At 42.4% G+C, this 22553-nt stretch overlaps 1 protein-coding gene across 1 annotated transcript in view; it reads left to right on the plus strand.

Annotated features, from left to right (window-relative positions):
• Positions 1 to 19601, plus strand: part of LOC147458859 (Cation efflux family protein) — a 99083-nt gene extending 79482 nt beyond the window's left edge. Inside the window, exons 7-12 of the mRNA XM_086510283.1 lie at positions 4508 to 4592; positions 16328 to 16390; positions 18315 to 18420; positions 18550 to 18698; positions 18807 to 18898; positions 18994 to 19601. Coding sequence (XP_086366409.1) covers positions 4508 to 4592; positions 16328 to 16390; positions 18315 to 18420; positions 18550 to 18698; positions 18807 to 18898; positions 18994 to 19096 — 598 coding nt within the window. The 3' untranslated portion in view covers positions 19097 to 19601. The remainder of the gene's footprint in view (positions 1 to 4507; positions 4593 to 16327; positions 16391 to 18314; positions 18421 to 18549; positions 18699 to 18806; positions 18899 to 18993) is intronic.
• The last annotated feature ends 2952 nt before the right edge of the window (positions 19602 to 22553 follow it).

The following is a 22553-nucleotide window of genomic DNA, read 5'->3' on the forward strand; positions in this document are numbered from 1 at the left end:
TTGTTTTCACACTCATTTCGGGACCTTCACGCAGTATCTTCACCATGTATCGGCGGAGTACAACAGTTTTCTACACTGCTTGTGACAGCATCTTTCATGAAGATTTCTTGGCGGTGCTGACACCCTAGACTGTTGCTACACTCACGGAGTATTGTCCTTTAGTGGACATCGCAGTAGACATCTTCATCATTTGCCTCACATTGTCGGCTTCACGCGGTTTGTTTAGCATTAGGTGCTGAGAGGGGGTGTTAGACTTACACCACTCTGTTGCTTCATAGGTCTAGGGCATACTTGTACGGCTAGTATGTCTCCGGGTTGGCCACCCATAGTCTAGGTTGCACCTTGTCCGGCCGCCCTAGTTTGGGGTCGAGCACCCACTTTTGTTCGGGCGCCCACATATATTTCCATATATCATTTTTCTATTGGGTCGTGGGGATTTTTATCAGGCCTTGCCCTACCTCCCCTTCGGCACCTATTTATAGGGCCAAGGGGGTACCCACTTCCACATCTCTCATCTCGTAGAGATCACTATCTGGTCATTGTGTATTGGGCCTTCTGCTCATAGTAGTCATGGGGGCCTGATCTCTCTCTCTCTCTCTCTCTCTCTCTCTCTCTCTCTCTCTCTCTCTCTCTCTCTCTCTCTCTCTCTCTCTCTCTCTCGCTTCCGCACATGCGCACTTTCACAGCCAGGCTGTACCGACTTCCGCAAATTGCGATGGCAGTGCTGACGTGGCAGAGCTGTATGGAATGCGTTGGGCTGCTTTTTGGGGTCGAGCTGCTTTTGGAACTTGAAGCTTTTCATGTAAACTATTTTTAGAGACCAAGGGCCTTTAAATATGACCCATGGGCTCTCACTCTAGCAGTCTAGCCACAGGAGATGCAGAGGAGATCCATGGGAGTTGTACCTTGTTGAAGCAATATAAAGAAATATCGAAAGGGACGCTGGTTTGGGACAGTGCTCTCTCTTGGGGTGGAACTCTGCACTACCCGTCTCGTGTGTCGTGCATCTCTTTTAGTTCAGTTGTTATTTGAAGTGCTTAAAGTTGTTCAGTTTGTTCTTTTCCGTTGGCACGTGGTGCCCGTCCCGTGAGAGTGGTATCAGAGCTTCAAGTGTGTGCTTTTCTGAAAGCAAACCGGTTCTACCTAAGAGCAGACAGATCAAGATGGCGCTTCCAAGTTTCATAGGGAATTTTATAAAAGAATCTTCGTATCCCGACCCCGGACAATTGTTCTTTAAAGTGCTTAAAGTTGTTCAGTCTGTTCTTTTCCGTTGGCACGTGGTGCTCGTCCATCGTGGACTTATTAGTCTTTACTTCATCGTGCATCGGGCGCGCTCCTGTCTCATCGCTCTGTCTTACAAGGCATAAGCCATAAAGATCACTTGCAAGAGAAGAATCAAAGATTTTTCGAGTCATTGGTTTTCTCAGAGGCAATGCCATGTAGTCTATAGCTACCAAGCTGCCCACTCCAAGGACTTGGCAAGCTTTGAAGAAATTTTTGCTTGAAGTTACATGCCTTCAGACATCTTCCTTTAGATTGCAGCTTTTGGCACAGTGGTGCCTTCAGAAATCTTCCTTCATATTGCAGCTTCCGGCACAGTGGGGTATCCTGAAGGACTTGGCACAGAAACCTTAGCAGACTATAACTTGAAATTTCTCAACAAGTGTCTCTTCTTGAACTGATAACCTCGAAGGCCCAGTGTAATTGCTATGTCTTGGGACTACCATCACTGCTACAGGAACATTGTCTGTCCAAGAGCTTATGGACCATATTGTGGTTGGCTATAACGTTATGGTAGAAATCTAACCCTAATTTTGGTGCAGGTTTCAGAACGGAAGACCGCTCGACTTTCGAGCTCGACTGATGTCGAGAATGCTTTTTCAGTTTGATTTAGCAGTTTTTTTTAAATATGTTTGAGAAACTTGTTTAGTGATCCTGTTTGGAATTTATTTGAAATGGATGGTATTTGTTTTAAACTTGTCTTGGTGCCGATTTGAAGTGTTTGACTTTGGTTTTAATACTAGTTTCAATGATTGGTGATTTACTCCCGGGTGGAGTACTGAAGAGAATTGATGTTTAGGAATGCTTGCACATACTCATGGCTCGGACCCTTGTGGTTATTTGTGGGGGGAGTATTGAATGCTTGAAAAGTGTTGTTTTTACTCATGGCCCTACCTTTGTGGTTATTTACGAGGGGAGTATTAAGAAGTCTGAGCAGTGGTTACACTCGGCACCTCCAAACGACACAGGTTGCGGTCTGGGGGGGCGTTTGGTTGTAAAAGGCCTCTATATCTCATGGCCCGAACCTTTTTAGGTTATTTGCGGGAGGAGTAATGAGGGAGTCGTTGAACAACTCATGGACGAACGTGGATGGCTATTTGCGGGGGGAGTGTGCATTGGCGACTTCATTTTTCTATGTCTTGTAACATGCATATGTGAGCATTTGTGTTGCATTGTGATGTGCCAACCATTGAAAATACTCCTTATTGGATGAGATTTTTCTGGGAAGCCAACGACCCAGGATATCAAGAGCTTCGATCTGAAATGAGACTCCTTATTGAATGAGATTTTTCTGGGAAGCCAATGACCGGATATCAAGAGCCCCAATTTGGAATGAGAAAACCGATTGTCCCTCCAAATGTTCCTCGAAATGACCCTCGGAAATTTTTTAGCTAACTTGAGTTGTTTTGTAGATATGTTGTAATCGCGAATGATTACTTTCTTTCAAGAAGGGGGGATGTCACAAATTGTTGACGTGTCAAGCCACTGAAGAATGGAACCAACATGCAAATCTTGGCCGAGGAGCCTAAACCCTAGAAGAAGCAGAAGCAGCAGAAGAAGTTTTACCAACTTGCAAAGTCTTGCTGAGTGGCCTATTTTTAAAGAAAAGTTCTCACCTACTTATGGGACCCTGTCCGATGGGGCCCAGGGGACCTAAAGCATTTAAATAAAGGCGAAATTGTTGAGGATGTGGTAGCTGTACGGACTTCCGTGAATTACGTTGATGACGTGAAAGGCTGTACGGACTTCCGCGAATTGCGCTGGCAGGTGCTAACGTGGCAAAGCTGTAGGGAATTTTACAAATTGCATTGGGCTACTTTTTGGGGACCAGATGCTTTTGAAACTTGAAGCTTTTCATGTAAACTGTTTTTAGAGGCAAGGGCCTTTAAAATTTAAATATGATTTATGGGCTCTCACTCTAGTCGCGGGAGATGCAGAGCAGAGCCGTGGGAGTTGTACCTTGTCGAAGCAATATAAAGAAATACCGAAAGGGGCGCCAAGGTTTGAGGCCAGTGCTCTCTCTTGGGGTGGAACTCGGCCACTCTCCGTCTCGTGTGTCGTGCATCTCTTTCAGTTCAGTTGTTATTTGAAGTGCTTAAAGTTGTTCAGTCTGTTCTTTTCCGTTGCACGTGGTGCCAGTCCCTTGAGATCGTCACCATTTCAATTCCACCTCTGCACCCATTTCCAAACCCTCCATGTAGCTTAGCGCTCCCATAGAGACCATTGAGGCAGGAAACTTCTTGAAACTCCACTGATATTGGCTTTTCAGAATTTCCTCTTTTTGCCCTAAAATCAATTGTTTCCCAAGGTAGGGATGTTTTTAACAGTGGTAGGTTGCCAGTTAAACTTCTCACAAATACACAGAATGAGCTGATCTTTGGTGCTCCTAGACTGTGAGCTTCTAGAACCTTGATTAAGCCTCTTGATGAGTGATAACTTGAACCCCTCTACTTTTTTGTTTCAAGTCAATGTTCTAGTTTATTGTTTCAAGTCTCGATATCTATGACTAGTTGTGAAATATCTCTAAATTGATGCTATGGTACGATACCCACCCTCTATCTCCATGCCAATGTGGCGTTTCTCTTCTCCCCTTCAATTATCTCTTTTTTCCATTTTTCCATTTCACTTTTGTCACCGTTTGGAGTTGCTTCAACCATGGTAGAGGCACGGAGCCTAGATGGGCATAAAGTCATCAAGTAGGCCCTCGTCCCTGTGGCTCTCCCGCTAGATGGTCTCAATCCTGAAGAGGGAGAGACTAGAATGGTTGAAAGGGTAGATTGCCAACCAAATAGGAAGGTGATGCAGTTGGTGGATAGTGATCAGCTTTGTTGCCTCGTGGGCTGTGGCTGACGATGATGGCAACAGAGGCTAGCTGCCTGAGGCTGAGGGCATGCAGCACTAGCCATCCACTTTTCCACAATGACACGGATACGATGGCACTGGAGCATGAGTGCCTTATTGAGGAGAGAATTCTGCAATTGAATGCTGATGTGTCTTGGCAAACTCTTCTTTGGTGCGTAAGAATGAGAGGCTTGATGTTTTTTGGTGTTACATCGTAGAAATATGTAGTATAGCTTTCTTTGTAGCACTTCTTTCACCATGAAACCTTTTGACATGCCACCTTACAGTTGCTGTTCAAATATTCAATTTGCATGTATTGTACTTAAGTGAAGGCATGAGTGGAATCAGGCTTTAACAGTCGCTCTCTCTGATACTTTTATATCAGCTTGCAGGAGCTTGTGGACTCGGCACTCCCCGAGTCTGTGCTCTCTAATTTCAAAGAGACAGTATTGAGTGTGAAATCTGTCAAGGTATGCCACTATCTTTTGTACAATGCAATGTGTTGGTTGCTTCTGCTAGTTTTACCCTTTTCCCAAATAGAAAGACTTCATCTATATCAAACAGGGGACAGATTTCAAGGAATTAAAGTCACTGGGGGCATTGGTGTTTTGTTTTATAAAGAGTAAGGCCAATTTGAGAATAGATCACAAGTCGCTGTTTGTTTTTTTGTAAAGTGGGAAGGCGGTTTACGAACATTCTCCATCTCTTCTTACATTTGTCTTCTTGCATTTGCATGTGATACTGCTGAGGTCTCGGCCTGCAAGTGATGATACTAGAGAAATGAAATGAAATGTTTATTTATGTTTGTAAAAGGCTCAAAAGACTAATAAGACCAGAAAATTACATCATTGATCATATGATTCAAATGTCCAATACAACAAATGCTAAAAATTCAAACAAACAAATAGATTCAGCTGGTAGCATATCTCCCAAAGCCTGAACTACTTTGTAGGCTGCCACTGGAAGGACCATCCCATTTATCTCTCATGGGCCTGTGCATCATGGCATCAATCTCCTCCTTTGTAAAGAACTTCGTAGGAGCTGCTCTACGCCTCTCAATAATGGCCTGGATACAGTAATGGTAAATGTATTGTTGGCTTTATGTGCAAATAGGGCTTCGCGATCTATTGATCTGTGGAGCTCTATTGAGGAGAGTCCCATGAACCATACCCACATGGAACAATGAACACGGGAACCGGCAAGGACAGGGTTTAGGGCCTTCTCGTCTCATGTGCGCTGGCCCCTGGTTGTGGGTTGGCGTACACTTGCAGGATTGATCTCAGGAACACTTAGGGGTTGCACCTTCACTTTGCCCAATTCAGGCCTCCTTTGACCATTTTCCATTTTTAGGATGACGTGTTTATTTTTTTTGGTCGTGATATTTGACAGAGATTTATTTGATCTTATCCTGGCTCACTATATATGTATCGGCTCTCTATCGTTTCTCCCCAACTGGATTTATTGGGATCGCTAGCCTTCTCTCTCTCTCTCTCTCTCTCTCTCTCTCTCTCTCTCTCTCTCTCTCTCTCTCTCCTCATGCCACTGCCCCGTCTACTACGAGATACGAGGCCGCTTCCATTGCTTGTTCAGAGAGGGCTTTGGACCATTCTCTAGAGTCATGCGGTACGAGGATCAAAGATGCCTCGGTTTGTTTTTGCTCGAGCTGCGCAGACACAGAGAGAGCCTGATGAGAGGAGAGGCTAGCCAGTCTCAGAGACAGATCACAGACTTCTTTAGAGTTGCCACTGGACACCCGGAGGAGTTACTACCACAGCAGAGCTCGTTGCTTTACACCAGAGGCATACTGACCGACCGAGCGACTGAGCTGGGGAGATCCAGACGCCCACGACTGCGGAGGACTACATAGCATCGACGGAGGCTGCATCAGAGGATTCGGGTCACTTTGGCTTGACATACACGATGTCCGGTCAGACTACTGACCATGGAAGAGATTGATGAGATCCGCCAGCGACCGATGCTGGATCTCCTGTGATATAGCTATCCCAGCTAGCTGTTTAGCTGCTTAGTCCACACCTAGCAATTTAGGATTCCATAGTATTTTATTTTGTCATTTTGTCATCTTGTTACTCTGACTTGGTATCAGATCCACCACATTGTAACTTTCTGGTCTCATAGGTCACTTTGGCCTTTTGAAGACGTTAATATAACATTTCATTTCATTTCATCTCTCTCTCTCTCTCTCTCTCTCTCTCTCTCTCTCTCTCTCTCTCTCTCTCTCTCTCTCTCTCGTGCCATTGTCTCTTTCTTCTCTCTTCTGCTACACACTCCTACATGGTATCAAATCTCAAGGTGTTATATGTGTAGATCTGTCATAATAATCAATATCTAATTCTCCTAAATGATTTTCTCATTTTAAACTGATCATTTAATGTGGGGAAGTGCCAAGGGAGAAAAAGCTAGAATATTGGTTAAGTTAGCAGACCGGCCACAGTAGGGATCCAAAGGAGGGAAAATAGGGATCCAAAGGGGGGGCCATCTGCAAAAGAGCCATGTGAAACAACGGGCTAAAAAGACCCTAAGGTTCAGCCCATTAAGACTTCCAAAATGCTAAGGTTCCAAAATTCAAAGGTTGTGTCCAAAGGTCAACCTTAGGGAAAATTGGATGCTTAGTGTGTGTGCCCAAAAAGTCTTTCTGCATCCCTACATGGGAGGGGGCGAGCCCCAAAGCTAGGGGATGAGAGAGAAAACCACACACACACACACAGGCTCCCTTTACACAAAGGGAATGAGGGACACATGTCAGCTCCCTAGGCCAGATGCCCACAAGGTGTGCCCAATTCCTATTGGAAGACCCTTGAAGTGGACCAATGAGAATTAAGCTAGAGTAAATCTAGTTTAATTAATTTAAAAACATTTAATAAAAGAAACCAATAAGAATTAAGTGTCCTAGAAGACTATTGGGCAGTCTCCCAAGGGGTCCAATGAGCATTCAGAAGCCCCATGGCTTGCCTGATTCCTATTGGCCAGGAGGCAAAGGGATCCAATGAGAGTTTAGTTTAATTATTTAATTATCTAAAGCTCTCACAAAAGGGGAAAGGGGGACACATGTCAGAAGGCTATCACTTATGCTGCTTAATTCCTATTGGCTTGACCTGGGGAGGTCCAATGAGGAAAAAGCCAGCCTAACTTAGCAGCTAGGGCTCGCCCAAGAGAGAGGGGGGGCTGATTTTTGCTGGGCATTCACTCTCACACTGTCACACTTGACCATGTGTGAAGGAAAAACACTCTATCTCCTCCCAAGCTTTAATGGAGAGCTCATCACCTACTCCAAGCTTGTGAGATAGAAGCCTACATCAACACTCTCTTGGCATGTGGATGCAAATCCAACCAAGAGCCAAGCTTCAATGCATGCTCATCTTCTCTACCAAGCTAATTACTAAGCTAAGCTATGCTAATATGAGTGATTATGTGAGGAGATGTACTTCTTTCTCGTAAGATACTTCTTTTTCCTCTCAATCTACTCTCTCTTTTGAAAGTATTGTCGATGCTATCTAACTAGGTGTTATGCTTTTTGTTGCTCTCTCCACCCAAGCACTCTTGTAATTATCATTAGGAATCTATTCTAATGAAATGCCCACTATGTTCATGCTAATTTCCGCTACAAATAAGATTCTAGGCCATTAAATGTTACATTGGTATCAGAGCTCAAGGTTTCTCTTTTCTTGCTCAAGAAGGGAGGTCCTCAAGCTAGCTACAAATGGTTGGTATTATTAATTGCCTGTGAGTAAGTAGAATAGGGATTTTTCAGCCTTGCAGTGCGCCTGCCTTTGTGCAGTTAACGGGGCATCACCGTCGAGAGCTATGGTCTTAATAGTGGAGTCCTACGGGGCTTGCCTATGGCTTAACCACTATTGAGCTATTAGAAGCTTGACAGGAGCCGGTGCTGTTTTGGTGTCGAAAGACCCTCTCTTCTATTCCTTGCAATTAATGGTATTCGAGCCGCGGGTACAGTAGCTTGAGTGCTTTTTCTAAAGGGGTAAAGAGGAGTAGCAACTAGGGCTTGAAGTGCCAAAGTACACCTAAAAAGTTTACACCTAAAAATTGTTAGAATGGCTGACAATATTAAAGAGAGTGAAATTAATGTTGATAACTTTGATTTTGCTCATGAGCAAGCTACTAATGATGCTTCAATGCTTGTTAATTATCTTGTTTCTAGGCTTCAACAAGCCATGGGCAATCCATCTCTCCAAAGTGAAGTGCAACGGCAGCTCCGTGCTCACGGGATTCTCCAAGCTCATCACCATGACGAGAGAACACCTAGGAAGCCTCCTTGTGAGACTACCAAAAGAGGTCTCTCTCCGATTCGGGAAGAAGAAGAGAATCCATATGAAGGGCTCAAGAACTTACTTCTTGATGATGCATCTCCTTCCCAAAGGAGAACTCAAGAGCCTCCACCGAAGGAACGAGAAAGAAGCGAGTCTCCCGCCACCTCGGCGGAGATGGCTCCACGAAGACGGCGGGCTAAACGCTCTCCATCACCACCAAAGCGGAGAAGACCATCACACTCTTCTCCACGCCATAATTCAAAGAGGGATGATAAAAAGCAAGAGAAGAAAAAGGCGAGAAAGAGGACACCCTCTTCTCCATCTTCTTTATCCTCTTCCTCTTATGAAAGCTATGGTGAAGACGACAAAGATCAAGACAAGAAAAAGGCGAGAAAGAGGTCACCCTCTTCTCCACCTTCTTCAAATTCTTCATCTTCTGAAGAAAGTGATGGTGCAACTTTTGAACCATCAAAAAGAAGAGGCCATAGGAAATCCTATGCCGCATGGAAGAGGTCGTCCAAGCTGAAGAAATTCAAAGAGGGAGGGAAGAGCATCTCTTTCCTTACCTATGATGGTACCTTCGGTGCTACAGACAAAGTTTTGGCCTTTATCCAGCAATTCGATGCGGCGTTTGGAGATGAGGGCTTCACGGAGTCCTCTAAGCTACGCCATGTAGCTATGCACTTTCAAAAGTCCGCCAGACAATGGTGGTCTAGCCTACGAGCCAACGGTGAAGCTCCACGAACATGGAAGGCTTTAAGAGCTTCCATTATGAAGCAGTTTTTGGCCACCAATGCCAAAGACAAAGTACTCACCGAATGGCGAAGCTTAAAGCTCTCTCCCAATGAATCCATCCACAAATATGTAGACAAGTTTTGGGACCTACAACTCAAAGCCACTGTCTTCAAAAAGTTGGATTTTGGAGAGCAAAAGCAACAATTTTGTGCGGGCTTAACCGAAGAAATGGCGGAGTATGTCAACTCCCAAAGGCCACGTACCATATCGGCGGTAATACACCATACTATGGTGGCCTCGCGAATCAATTTCCAAACGGGGGGTAAAAGAAATAATAAGCCCCCGGAAAACAAAGGTACCAATGAGCCTAAGGGGAAGGACAATGTCCAAAAGTCTCCTAAGGGCAATTCCAACAAAGCTAAAGAGAAGGGAGTTTACAAAGGAAAGAATAAACTCTCTCCTGAAGAGCTTGAGCGTTATCGTAAAGATAACCGGTGTTTCAAGTGCGGCGAACAAGGGCATGCGTACCGCGCTTGTCCCCAAAAGAACAACCGCCAAGATCCTCCTAGAGCTTCTTTGGTTGAAATCCAAGAGGAGGAGATTCACCAAACTCACCACAAAGGATCTCCTCTATGCCATGCTTGGGGAAAGGTAAGAGAACATGATGCTTTTATTCTCTTTGACCCTGGTTCTACTCACAATTTCATATCTATGGAGTTAGCCACCAAGCTAGACATACAATCCTACGAGATGGGAGATATCCTACCCGCAGACAGTGCCTTCAAGGGGCAAGAAGCTTCAGTCACTCCCTTAATCGGGAAATTGAGGCTTCATGTCCAAGGCTATGTGGACAAAGAGGATTTCTTTATCTCTCCTCTCAAGCATGAGGATGTAATCCTAGGGGCACCATGGTTTGACCGTTTGGCTGCCCATGTTAAATTTCCTGAAAGGAGAATCTCCTTTAAGTTCAGGGAAAAGGACATGTATATAGATGCTAGGGAGATGGGTAACACCATCCCCATTGTACATACACCAGCTTTCAACAAGTCAATAAAGAGCTCTATTTCCGTGTACATGATTTTTGTTAAAGATTCTCAAAATGAACCTAATGCTTTAGCAAAAGAAAATAAAAGCAACCAAAAGGAATTAGAGTTATCCAATTTTCTCAAGGGGTTTCAGGATGTCTTTATTGACGACATCCCTGTGAGCTACCTCCTAAACGAGGTAATGACGACCATGCAATTGAACTTCTTCCAGGAAGTTCACCGCCTAACAAACCTCCTTATAGAGTTTCTCAAGCTCAACAAGAGGAGATTATGCGGCAAGTGCATGAGTTAATTGAGAAGGGCATGGTTAGGCCTAGCTCATCTCCATTTTGCTCACCTGTGCTATTAGTGCAAAAGAAAGACGGCACATATCGTATGTGTGTCGACTATAGAGCACTAAATAGGATCACTATCAAGAATAGGTTTCCCGTTCCACGGGTAGAAGACCTATTTGATAAGCTACAAGGATCGACCTACTTCAGTAGGATTGACCTAAAAAGTGGCTATCATCAAATAAGGATAGTTGATCAAGACATTGTAAAGACCGCATTTCGTACTACATTTGGTCTTTACGAATACATTGTCATGCCTTTTGGCTTGACTAATGCACCAGCCACATTTAACCGCTTGATGGAGAAGCTGTTCAGACCTCATCGAACCTTCACTGGAGTGTTCTTTGATGATATTATCATCTACTCTAATTCATTAGAGGAACATAAGCAACACCTCCAGGTAATATTTCAAGTTTTAAGAGAGAATAAACTTTATGTTAATCGAAAGAAAAGTGAATTTTTCTTGCAAGAGATTCAATATTTAGGTCACATTATCTCTCAAGATGGAATCCAAATGGATCCATCCAAGTTAGAGGTAATAAAAGGATGGCCTAAACCAAGGAATCTTCATGAACTAAGAAGCTTTATAGGTATGTGTGCATACTATAGACGCTTCATAGAAAAGTTCTCACAAATTGCGGGACCATTACATGACCTAACAAAGAAAAATGTTAGGTATACGTGGTCTGCTAAGGAGAACAATGCTTTCGAAAAGCTTAAAGAAAAGCTTATCTCTCAACCTGTGCTTACACTACCGGATCTCTCAAAACCATTTGAGGTCCAATGTGATGCTTGTGGTGATTGCCTTGGGGCTGTTTTGCTCCAAGAAGGGCACGCCATAGGCTATGAGAGTCGAAGACTCGACCCTGTTGAGCAAGCTCTAGGCATATACGAAAAAGAACTCCTTGCAGTTCTACATGCCTTAGACTCATGGAAGCACTATTTATTGGGGACTCCTTTTATTCTACGAACGGATCACCAAAGTCTTAAGTACTTCATGACGCAGACCAAGCTCTCCGACAAACAAATGAGGTGGGCAAATTTCCTTTCGCAATTTCATTTTCATATTGCTCACATTGCTGGCAAGCATAATCAAGTAGCCGATGCACTCTCAAGACGACCGAGAGTGAATGCGGTTTCCATAGCAACTCACAATGATCTATCTTTAATGATAGATGAGTATGCTATTGATCCCGATTTTAGAGATGTGATTTCAGCCCTTGCCTTAGGGAAGAAAGAAGAACCATTTACTTTACAAGATGGCTATCTTCTCTATGGCAATAGACTCTGCGTTACTAACTCACTACGTGAGAAAGTAATGTATGAATCTCATGCTCCCCCATATGCGGGGCATAGAGGGATTCAGTCTACCCTAAAGGGAATTGAAACATATTTCTATTGGCCTACCATGAAAGTGAACATACATGAGTATGTTTCCAAATGTGTGGTATGTCAAAAGACAAAATTTGATAGAGGGAAGCAACTTGGATTGCTTCAACCCTTGCCAATTCCTAATTCACCGTGGGAGAGCATATCCATGGATTTTATCTTTGGATTGCCTAAGTCTATCCATGGGAATACGGGAATATGGACGATAGTAGACAGGTTCAGTAAACAAGCTCATTTTATACCTGTCAAAAAGACTATCAAAGCCCATCAAATGGCAACCCTCTTCATTTCACAAATTTTCAAGTACCATGGCTTGCCAATGTCCATAGTGTCGGATAGAGATCCTAGAATGACCAGTAATTTCTGGAAGGGTCTCTTTGAGAATTTAGGAACAAGGCTAAACTTCTCTTCGGCCTATCATCCACAAACTGATGGCCAAAGTGAAATAGCTAACCTAACTATTCTCGATCTACTAAAAGCCTATGTAACGGAAGTAGATCAAAGATCCCAATGGGAGAAGTACTTACCCTTAGTAGAGTATGCTTACAATAACACTGTACATACTTCTACAGGAAAAGCACCTTTCGAGGTAATTGAGGGAAGATCAAAAAGTCCCTTGCTACTTAAGGTACATGGGAAGATCTTCGCTGCAGATGAGTATAGCCGAGACCTACAAGAATCTTTCCAAAAGATTAAGGATGCTATCTCTATCTCACAGCAAAGGCAAAAGGCTGCTGCTGACAAGCACAGAAGAGCCCAAGCCTTTAAAGAAAACGATTGGGTCTTGTTAAAGTTTCCCAAGGCTCGCTTAAGGCACACGACGGGCAAGAATCCTACGGGCCACCAAAAGTACTATGCTAAACTAGCAAAAAGGTACTATGGTCCCTTCCAGATTCTTAGGCCAATCAATGAGATGGCCTATCAACTTAAGTTGCCCAATCATTGGCTCATACACAATGCTTTTCATGTGAGCCTCTTAAAGCCTTACAAAGGAGAGCCACCTCAAGAACCAACTATTGAAGACCCACCGGAGATCGAGGACCATGAGGAGGTGCTGCAGCCCGAGTCCATTCTCCGACATGAAGACAAGGTATTAAGAGGCGGTAAGACTATCCGACGATATCTTATTAAGTTTAAGAATTATCCTTTTGAAGATGCTAGATGGATGCAAGGCATACAATTAAAGGATAACCTAAACCTTGTCAATGCTTACAATGCTTCCCAAGAGTAAGCAAATGTACAAAATGTTAAAAAAAAATGAACAAAAATTTTTGTCTTATAAGACTCTCTTTTTCTTTATTTGTGCACAAAAATAAAGTAGTATGCATGCTTAGATCAAGTTTGTGGAGACGACGTCTCCCAAACACCAAGTAGAGCTTGTCACTCTACTATGGAAGACTGATAGGACTAATGTGCAGACATGCTTGCGGCAGCCTCAGGCTCTCAAGCGCCAAATGGACTAGTCATCCATTATGGAATGATGTCGTAGGGTAACATAGGGATCCTCTACCCGCTAAGAAAAGGACTCATGCATATGCTTTATCTTCTCTACACCATAGTCGAGGACGACTATGATTTCAAGAGAGAGGTAATGTCATAATAATCAATATCTAATTCTCCTAAATGATTTTCTCATTTTAAACTGATCATTTAATGTGGGGAAGTGCCAAGGGAGAAAAAGCTAGAATATTGGTTAAGTTAGCAGACCGGCCACAGTAGGGATCCAAAGGAGGGAAAATAGGGATCCAAAGGGGGGGCCATCTGCAAAAGAGCCATGTGAAACAACGGGCTAAAAAGACCCTAAGGTTCAGCCCATTAAGACTTCCAAAATGCTAAGGTTCCAAAATTCAAAGGTTGTGTCCAAAGGTCAACCTTAGGGAAAATTGGATGCTTAGTGTGTGTGCCCAAAAAGTCTTTCTGCATCCCTACATGGGAGGGGGCGAGCCCCAAAGCTAGGGGATGAGAGAGAAAACCACACACACACACACAGGCTCCCTTTACACAAAGGGAATGAGGGACACATGTCAGCTCCCTAGGCCAGATGCCCACAAGGTGTGCCCAATTCCTATTGGAAGACCCTTGAAGTGGACCAATGAGAATTAAGCTAGAGTAAATCTAGTTTAATTAATTTAAAAACATTTAATAAAAGAAACCAATAAGAATTAAGTGTCCTAGAAGACTATTGGGCAGTCTCCCAAGGGGTCCAATGAGCATTCAGAAGCCCCATGGCTTGCCTGATTCCTATTGGCCAGGAGGCAAAGGGGTCCAATGAGAGTTTAGTTTAATTATTTAATTATCTAAAGCTCTCACAAAAGGGGAAAGGGGGACACATGTCAGAAGGCTATCACTTATGCTGCTTAATTCCTATTGGCTTGACCTGGGGAGGTCCAATGAGGAAAAAGCCAGCCTAACTTAGCAGCTAGGGCTCGCCCAAGAGAGAGGGGGGGCTGATTTTTGCTGGGCATTCACTCTCACACTGTCACACTTGACCATGTGTGAAGGAAAAACACTCTATCTCCTCCCAAGCTTTAATGGAGAGCTCATCACCTACTCCAAGCTTGTGAGATAGAAGCCTACATCAACACTCTCTTGGCATGTGGATGCAAATCCAACCAAGAGCCAAGCTTCAATGCATGCTCATCTTCTCTACCAAGCTAATTACTAAGCTAAGCTATGCTAATATGAGTGATTATGTGAGGAGATGTACTTCTTTCTCGTAAGATACTTCTTTTTCCTCTCAATCTACTCTCTCTTTTGAAAGTATTGTCGATGCTATCTAACTAGGTGTTATGCTTTTTGTTGCTCTCTCCACCCAAGCACTCTTGTAATTATCATTAGGAATCTATTCTAATGAAATGCCCACTATGTTCATGCTAATTTCCGCTACAAATAAGATTCTAGGCCATTAAATGTTACAAGATCGGCCTAGATCAGCCTTTGAAGCATTTTCATTGTGAAAGCTCGGATTGGTCCACCCTGTTTCTCTCTTTCTGGTGTGCATTTTGGTGGCTGCCCACGTTCTTTTTGCAAGGAAACCTCTTCTTTGAACCCTCCTGTTAGTCCCTAGCCGGCACACATGACATGACAAGCCATACTCACACAGACAAACGTAGAATGCGGACATCAGGCTCACCTCCTAGCCATAGAGCCAATATGGGCTCACCTCCGAGCTTGGGAGCAGCCAGCGGGCTAGCCTCTATCACAAGGGTTAGTGTCCCATACCACCATGCCCAGACGGTATGGGTGTGTGGGTAGAGCTATCAAGGGCCTAGATTCAAGATGTCGCACAAATGAGACCTCAGTCCTATATATGGAACTCACTTAAGAAATGACCATGTTCACAACTGGCCGGACATAGCTTAGGCGCCCATTGTGATGTCTGGGGACGTAACACTTACCCCCTTATTTCTAATTGCTGTCCTCAGCAATACCCTCGGTTATAAAACCCGAAAAATGACTCTTCAAGGATCTTACCGATTACCAAGTAGCACTTGTTTTAGGTCGATGCTTCCATGTGACGAAATACTTGGGGTAAAAGGCCTTTCAAGACCGCTTGACCCTTTGATCAAGAACTAATTTGGGTTCAATTGGAATCTAACGAGTGGTTTGCTCGAAACTTGGGATTTCCTCCAAAGGAATGACCCGTTCATCCTTTCCCAACGGCTCCTTTGTAACCCTCCAATCAGCTCGATCTCAATTCACATATTCAGTTCATATTGGGATTCGCATACTCAACTTGCGCACTCTACTCACTTGCGTACTTAGCCTGGGGACTAAGCTGGTATACAGAATCTGTCACGCTCAGACCAGGCTTGGAGTTGGGCATAAATGCTAGGCATTGAGTTTAATGCTGCATCTATAGAGCAGTGAAAGACACAAGCATAATGGTTGTAGAATGAGCTGAGAAAAATGAAGTGGAGTAAATTTTATAGAACTGATCAAACATAGTGAATTCATTTTGGTATGGTACATAGAATTAAGCTAATGTTTTGAATTCAGGAAGACATAAACCCCATATTTTACATAAATGATGTTGAAGTTATAGATGTGAAGTTATTCATTGTGCATCTTTACTCTGTGCAAATAGGTTAATGAATGCCAGGTTAGGGAATTTTACACCTCCAACTGTCCCATGAAACTCTGGATGTGAGCGGTAGTATAATTGCCTAAGGTCTCCTTCACCTCACAAATCACCATTTATAACAATTATGATGTAGACAAGAGACGATAATTAAACTCTGTCCAAGTTATACTAGATTATTATTTTCACATATCATCATTCAGAACAGTAGTAGTGTAGGCAAGAGATGATAAATGTGCGCTTTAAAACATGCAAGATAGCTTATTCTACAGTGTCTGTGGCTAAGGAAAATCTTGTTTTGTGGTAGGTTTTCATACTAATCTTCCCTATTCTCAGGGTTGTCATGCATTGAGGGGCCGAAGAGCTGGATCTTCCATACATCTTGATGTACACATTGAGGTACAAAGCAAAGATATTCTCTTCTTTTGCATTTTTTCAGTGCTGAGCTTTTGGTTTTGTAGTGCTAAAGTAATGCTTTGTATGCAATGGTAAACGTTAATCCTATGTGAAAAGAGGAAGGTAGAGCATGAATAGACAAGGCGTGTTCCGGGGGGTTGCTAGACATTGCTGTCAACTATGGTGCTGAGGACGCTTCTTGTGGAAGCTTAAGATACACTCAGGTTCATGTGGCAAACTCTGATTAATGAAATCAATGGGAACATCTACGCTCACCACATTGGCATCTGCCTAGTGCCATCATCGCTAAGTTGTTTCCAATAAAGACCAACATGGAAAACTGGATGAGATCAAGTAGGGGACTCAAACTATGCATTTGTGTGTTGTGAAGGGTCCACGACACTGACAGGGATTGTACTGTAGTCATAGGGAATGGCAAGTTTTGAGTCCCCTTACCCTATTCCGCATTCTTATTTGCCGATCTGGTCCCTGTTTCTTGTCGCAATTGTGAGTATGTAGGCACAGGGAATGGCAACTCTTGCCCATTCTGGTTCCCCTTTTCTGTTCCGATTTTGCATTCCGTGTGACTACGGATCATCATGGTACTTCTTTGATTTTTAGACCTGAACGGTCAGGTATGTCGTGGTTCAAAACAGCTGTTTTTTCTTTTTCCGTTCTCATATAGCTGTTTGTGAGCCTGTTTAGCGTAGCATTTTGTGATCTTCAACATATCATGAAGTTCGTGGAGAAAGTCTTCTAACTCACTAGATTCGCTGAGTAGTCAAGTCACTCTGATACTTGAGTCTGGTTTGAATCCATATGCAACCATAAAAGGAATGTGGTAACATGCTCATTTCCATCCACTGAAACATGACCCAGTGTAAATTATTTGTTAAACTCCTTGCTGAGAGGGCATGGATCTCCATCCGAAACACATATTTTTTGTTGTTTTTGATATAATCACTTTTACCCAGAAGAGATCTAGAAGTCTACTTTTTACCTTTGAGTTAAGCCAAGACATATAGCTAAAGCGTATTAGCCACCACATTGTTCTGACCCTTGCAATACTGTGATTGAAAGTCGAATTGTTGTCGGGTCTCCATCTACTGTGCTCGTGCTTTTGACCTCTATAATCAGATTGAGTAGTAGTCCTTTTATGGTCAAATACTATCTTAAATTTGGCACCATAAAGATGTGGCTTCATGTCCTTAGAGCATGTGTAGCAACATAGAGCTCTTGCCTAAAAGCGAATTAATTCTGCTGAGCTCCTATATAATTTTTTTTCTCAAATTCTACCAATTGTCCCACGTGAGTGACAAATGGTTGATTCGGGTCAGTAGTAGCTAGTTTAGGTGTAGTAGCTGCATAGCCTTGCCTTATTATGCCTTTTGGGTCCTACCAAAGTGACCATTTGATTTCAATCTTCATGAAAAAACATGCAAAATTGAAGAAACTACAAAATCACTTGTTATAAGGTGCACATGGTGCAGATATTATGCTACACCTATCTGATCAGCGTGAGATTGGAAGCAGGTTAAGCAAGTGTAGCATGTCCACATGGCATGCAGAACTAGTGTACATGCAGCATTAGGAAATAGGATTTTTATCATCCTAGACGTATCTGGGTTTTGAAGTAGGTGTAGCATGTCCACTGGTAGACAAAGCAAGTGGATATATGACAAATAAATTATGGGTTTTCATGGAGAAAGAGAGAGACACAAAGGGGTCAATCATTTTGTGCCATTACACAAAATAAGCTTACCAAAGCAGAGCAAAACAATATCGAAGTCTTATGGGAAATTTAAAGTCAGATTATATGATGACAAGAACGGTGCACAGTGTCATTGCATCTGATCATTGCTTTAATTATTAGGCTTGCACTCTAGCTTTGCTGACTGTTTCATTGTTTTCATTGGGTTGTGCGAAGGTGGATCCATGGCTTAGTGTGAGTGCTGCTCATATGATTGGTGAAGCTGTTCGACAAAAGCTACGAGAGTGCCATCCGTTATTGGAGGAAATTTTTATTCATATTGGCAAGTGTTGGCTATTGGATGTCTTCCAACAGCCAAATCCCCCACCCCTGTCATGGTGCTTATACAAAATGCCAAATTGTCCAATACAAGGGGTCGTCCGCTGCTAAGTCTTTTTGTGTTGTCCCCCAGATCCTGCAGATGCATTTGCGTCATCAACCTCTTCAACTAAGGAACCTGAAGGTTTCAAAGGTAATGGCCAGATGCAAACGTTCAACTCTTATCAGCAACAAGAAGTGGAGAAAGTTGTACGTGCGGTTGTGCAAGCACATTTTGAAAAGGTTTGTCTTACATGTACTCGTATCTCAGTTTACACATTGTGCCATGCACCAATTGACCGCTTAGCCAGAAATATAAGTTCATGAGCAAGTTTCATGTTTCTGCTACAGATGATGGCATTTGAGCGCATTCGGTGCCACTTTTTACAAGGTCGACTGCTTGTGGAACTGGAGGTGTCTATGGAGCCAACAATATCAATAAGGTACACACTTGAATCAAATGCACATGACCCGAGCTCTCTTTCAGGAGATTTACATGTTTATTGCTGACAGCTGTGCAATTTTTCTTCATTAACAGAGATGGGATGCTGTATGCCCGACAGGCTGAGGAACTAATCATGAAATCTGACCCCAAAATATCTGCTGTTGAAACACAGTTGAGGCTTACAAGATGCATGTAATGAGTATGCAGATTACAGTTTTGAGATTCTACATTAACAGCCTTCTTGGCAAAGTGAATAAGTTTTGTTAAGGTCATCTTGGGTTGCAAGTTCCAAAGTCAGGAAGGCACCCAGGTCCTCTACATTGACCGCTAGAAGCTTGGATACATTTTTCTGTGCCGTTTGGTAGTACGGGTCAAATCTTCTAGATGTGATTGTCCCTAGGACGATAAATTAAGCGTAGTGCATGGGAATGCAAGACGTGAAACAGCAGGTTAGAGGTTTAAATGGGCCTTGGCACTGTTGTTGCCCACATTTATAATTGATACCGAGCTTCTCTCACCACAGTACTATATGAACTCCACATTAATCTGTGGAGTAAATTTGAGGTTGGCAAAGAGACAAATCAATATAAGTTCATACTCACTCTAAATATGTTGCACTTATTCCAAGTATCTTGTGTATGAAAGTCTTGTTGATTCTCTCATTGTACATTTGAATGAATATCATTTGCGCTTGGATAAAAGTATATGCAGAGCATGCGAGTGATATACGAGTAAAATAATTATATTTAATGTCAATCATTGAGCTTTATGCAGGATGTCTTAATTCGGAGATATGTCATCACGAGATAGGTTGCATCTCATGGTTGTATGGCTGGAATGGCCTTGTATATGCATTTTTAGTTCATTTTGCCCATTTATTAGCTCTCATGTTGATGTGATAAAAAAAACTTAACAATTTTGCCACATCGTTCTTGATGAGGTGGTACATTTATCAACGGACTCGGCCCTAAACTGGGACCCTCTCCTTTTGCAAGACTTAGGTCACCTTAATAGTATATGAGTGACCCTTTGCTCCTCATTCTCATTATCTAGCTGTAAGAGCATTCTCTTGAGGCACTTGGGCCATACTCTCTCTCTCTCTCTCTCTCTCTCTCTCTCTCTCTCTCTCTTTGTTTGTTTGCTCTCTCATCTCTGCTACGCTCTTTATTCATAGTATCAAAGCAAGAAGGTGAAGGAGTGCTTGGAAACCTTACAACAGACTTCTACTAGAGATATCGTAGCGATAAAACTCATTTCAATTTGTTGCATTTTTGCATCAGCCCTTGGGTTAGAGGGATTATGTCGAGAAAAACCTTGTTTGGTGCTTTGTTTTGGTACTTTTGGTAGTGTTGACCCATTATAGATACAATGGTGATGTCTATGATGTCTTTGATACAGCTTCCATGACAATTTTATCGACCCCCATGTCATACAAGAGGTACATCTTGTTTTTTTAATTAAATTTCTCTTGGTGATGTTACCCTTATTGCTACTACTTTTGCTCCCATGTCCACTTCATTTAATACTTTCTTTTAATTTCCCTCCTCTCTCTCATGTTCATGATTTGAACCCTCATAAGTATCAACATTGTATATTTTTATTCGGTTTCTTGAGTAGTATAGGAGTGCGGCCTATCATTAAGAATCCACAATCTATCTCCCTATGATTCTTGGAGTCTCACACCATCAATAATACATGGTATGTCTCTGTCTATTGCCTCTAGTTTCTCTCTGTAACTGGTTAGCCATGTCAACTTTGTTATCATCTCTATACTTTCATGAAAAGCTTGAGGAGGAATTGAATGAAGTAACCATTTCAAAGAACAATAAAATCATTTAAAAGATTGGAGAGTTCTCATTAATTATGTGGCAATTGGAGTGTGGATCCATGTGATCAATGCAGTCAACAAGCTCCTTGGTTAGCTTCTTTTTGTCGTTTGAGAAATTCTGTGACACCATTACTCATGGTTTTCTTTCCCTTTTATGAACAATTCAAATGATAAATGCCTAGATATGAGAACAAGTAAAACAATGCTCTTGTTGCTCAAGAAAAGGGAACACTAAAGGATATGGAGTGAATTCTTTAAAGGACCTTTAAGCAACAAAGCTTTCACATCCAACAAAAATTCCAAGGAACCTTGTAATTGCACACATTTTGTGAAAAGAATGGTAATTTCAAAGAGAAATGTTTGTGAAAGAAGCTCCATGCTTGAGCTTTGCAAGGTCTCATCATTTTTCCTCCATGTGCAAAAGGTAAGCAATATAGGGACTCTTTTTCAAAGGAGGCCACTTTTTGTTCCTCTCGTATTTTAAAGCTAGTTTATGCAGACCTTCTAGGTCAGGATTCCCTTACCGGTTCTAAATATTGTTTGATATTTTTTGATGATTCGTCATAAAAAACTTGGGCATTCAAATGCAAACCTCTCTTCTCTACATCTCAACAGGATGGTGTTGTGGAGCGTAATAAAAGGATGATGAAGAAGATCTCAGGCTTCATTCATATACTTTTTCGACCGTCCTCTCACTAAAGCGTATATTGTATCCCTGAGATATTTATAGGTTGTACTATCCTCCCATCTTCATGTTTTTGGTTGTATTGTTCATTTGCTTTTTGAAAAGAGGATCTTGCATTTGGAAAAGTTTAGATTCAATTTTGAACCTTGTAAGAAACGCCATGTCAGTATAGAGAGAAATAATAGAAAGTCCATATTTTCATTTTTCATATTTGTTTTTCAAATGTCCTAAAACCACCTAGACTGCAAGGTACATTTAATAAAAAAACTCAAAAGGTGTTCAGGCAATGATAACCTACGACAGCTTGGAATTGAATGTCGAATATCTCAGTCTTCTGCTTTTTTCAAAACTAAGACTTGCCACTAATGTCCTGCATCGAATGTCTTTTCTCCACCCCTTTCAAGTTTCCCTCATTAGCACTCTTGCCTGCTTTAGCCTCTCCTTGTTTTGCTAGTCGAGGTTTGATGCTGCTATCATCTCCTCATAGAAGTTCTATCAGGAATGGGATAGTTGTGTATCATTTGCATATAGAGCTCCCATGAGAATATCAGCCCCTCAATAAGAAAAACAAGCACCACACCATTTCTAAAGCTTGAAAGGAGAATTTAGGACACAAAACAAGAAAAGTGTGGACCTTTGGGTCGATGGTAGAATGTATCCTAAGCATCCCATCACAAACTCAACTCCACCTTTCAAGGACATAACCTTACTGATGAACTATGTGGGAGATGTCCATAACGGTCTGTACAGCTATACCAGGCACTTGGCTGCACGGAATGATACTTTGCACCTTGAGAGACACATTGCATACAAAGAAAATCTTCGCTTGAATTAAAATATAGAGCATTGTGGTCAACAACTCAAAGGCAACAATGACATCATCATGAAGCTTATGCAGAAACTTGGAGAAAAAGAAACTGTCTTTGGTCCACGACAAAGAGAAAGAAGACTACGGGATATCGAGTAGCTAAAGGTTGGCTCTGAGAGAATTAAGAAAAGAGTTTGGGCCATCAAGTAAGTTCATCTAATTCCATATGCTCTTTATCTTGCATCTTGCTCTTGACTTGCTTGCCTAGATCGTTGGTTCACCCCGAGCAGGATGTCGAGCGCAACACGCCCACTTTGTATACTCCATACAAC

This window comes from Adiantum capillus-veneris, chromosome 4 (genome assembly GCF_014529385.1).
Source record: "Adiantum capillus-veneris isolate H3 chromosome 4, ASM1452938v2, whole genome shotgun sequence".
In the NCBI taxonomy this organism is placed as follows: Eukaryota; Viridiplantae; Streptophyta; class Polypodiopsida; order Polypodiales; family Pteridaceae; genus Adiantum; species Adiantum capillus-veneris.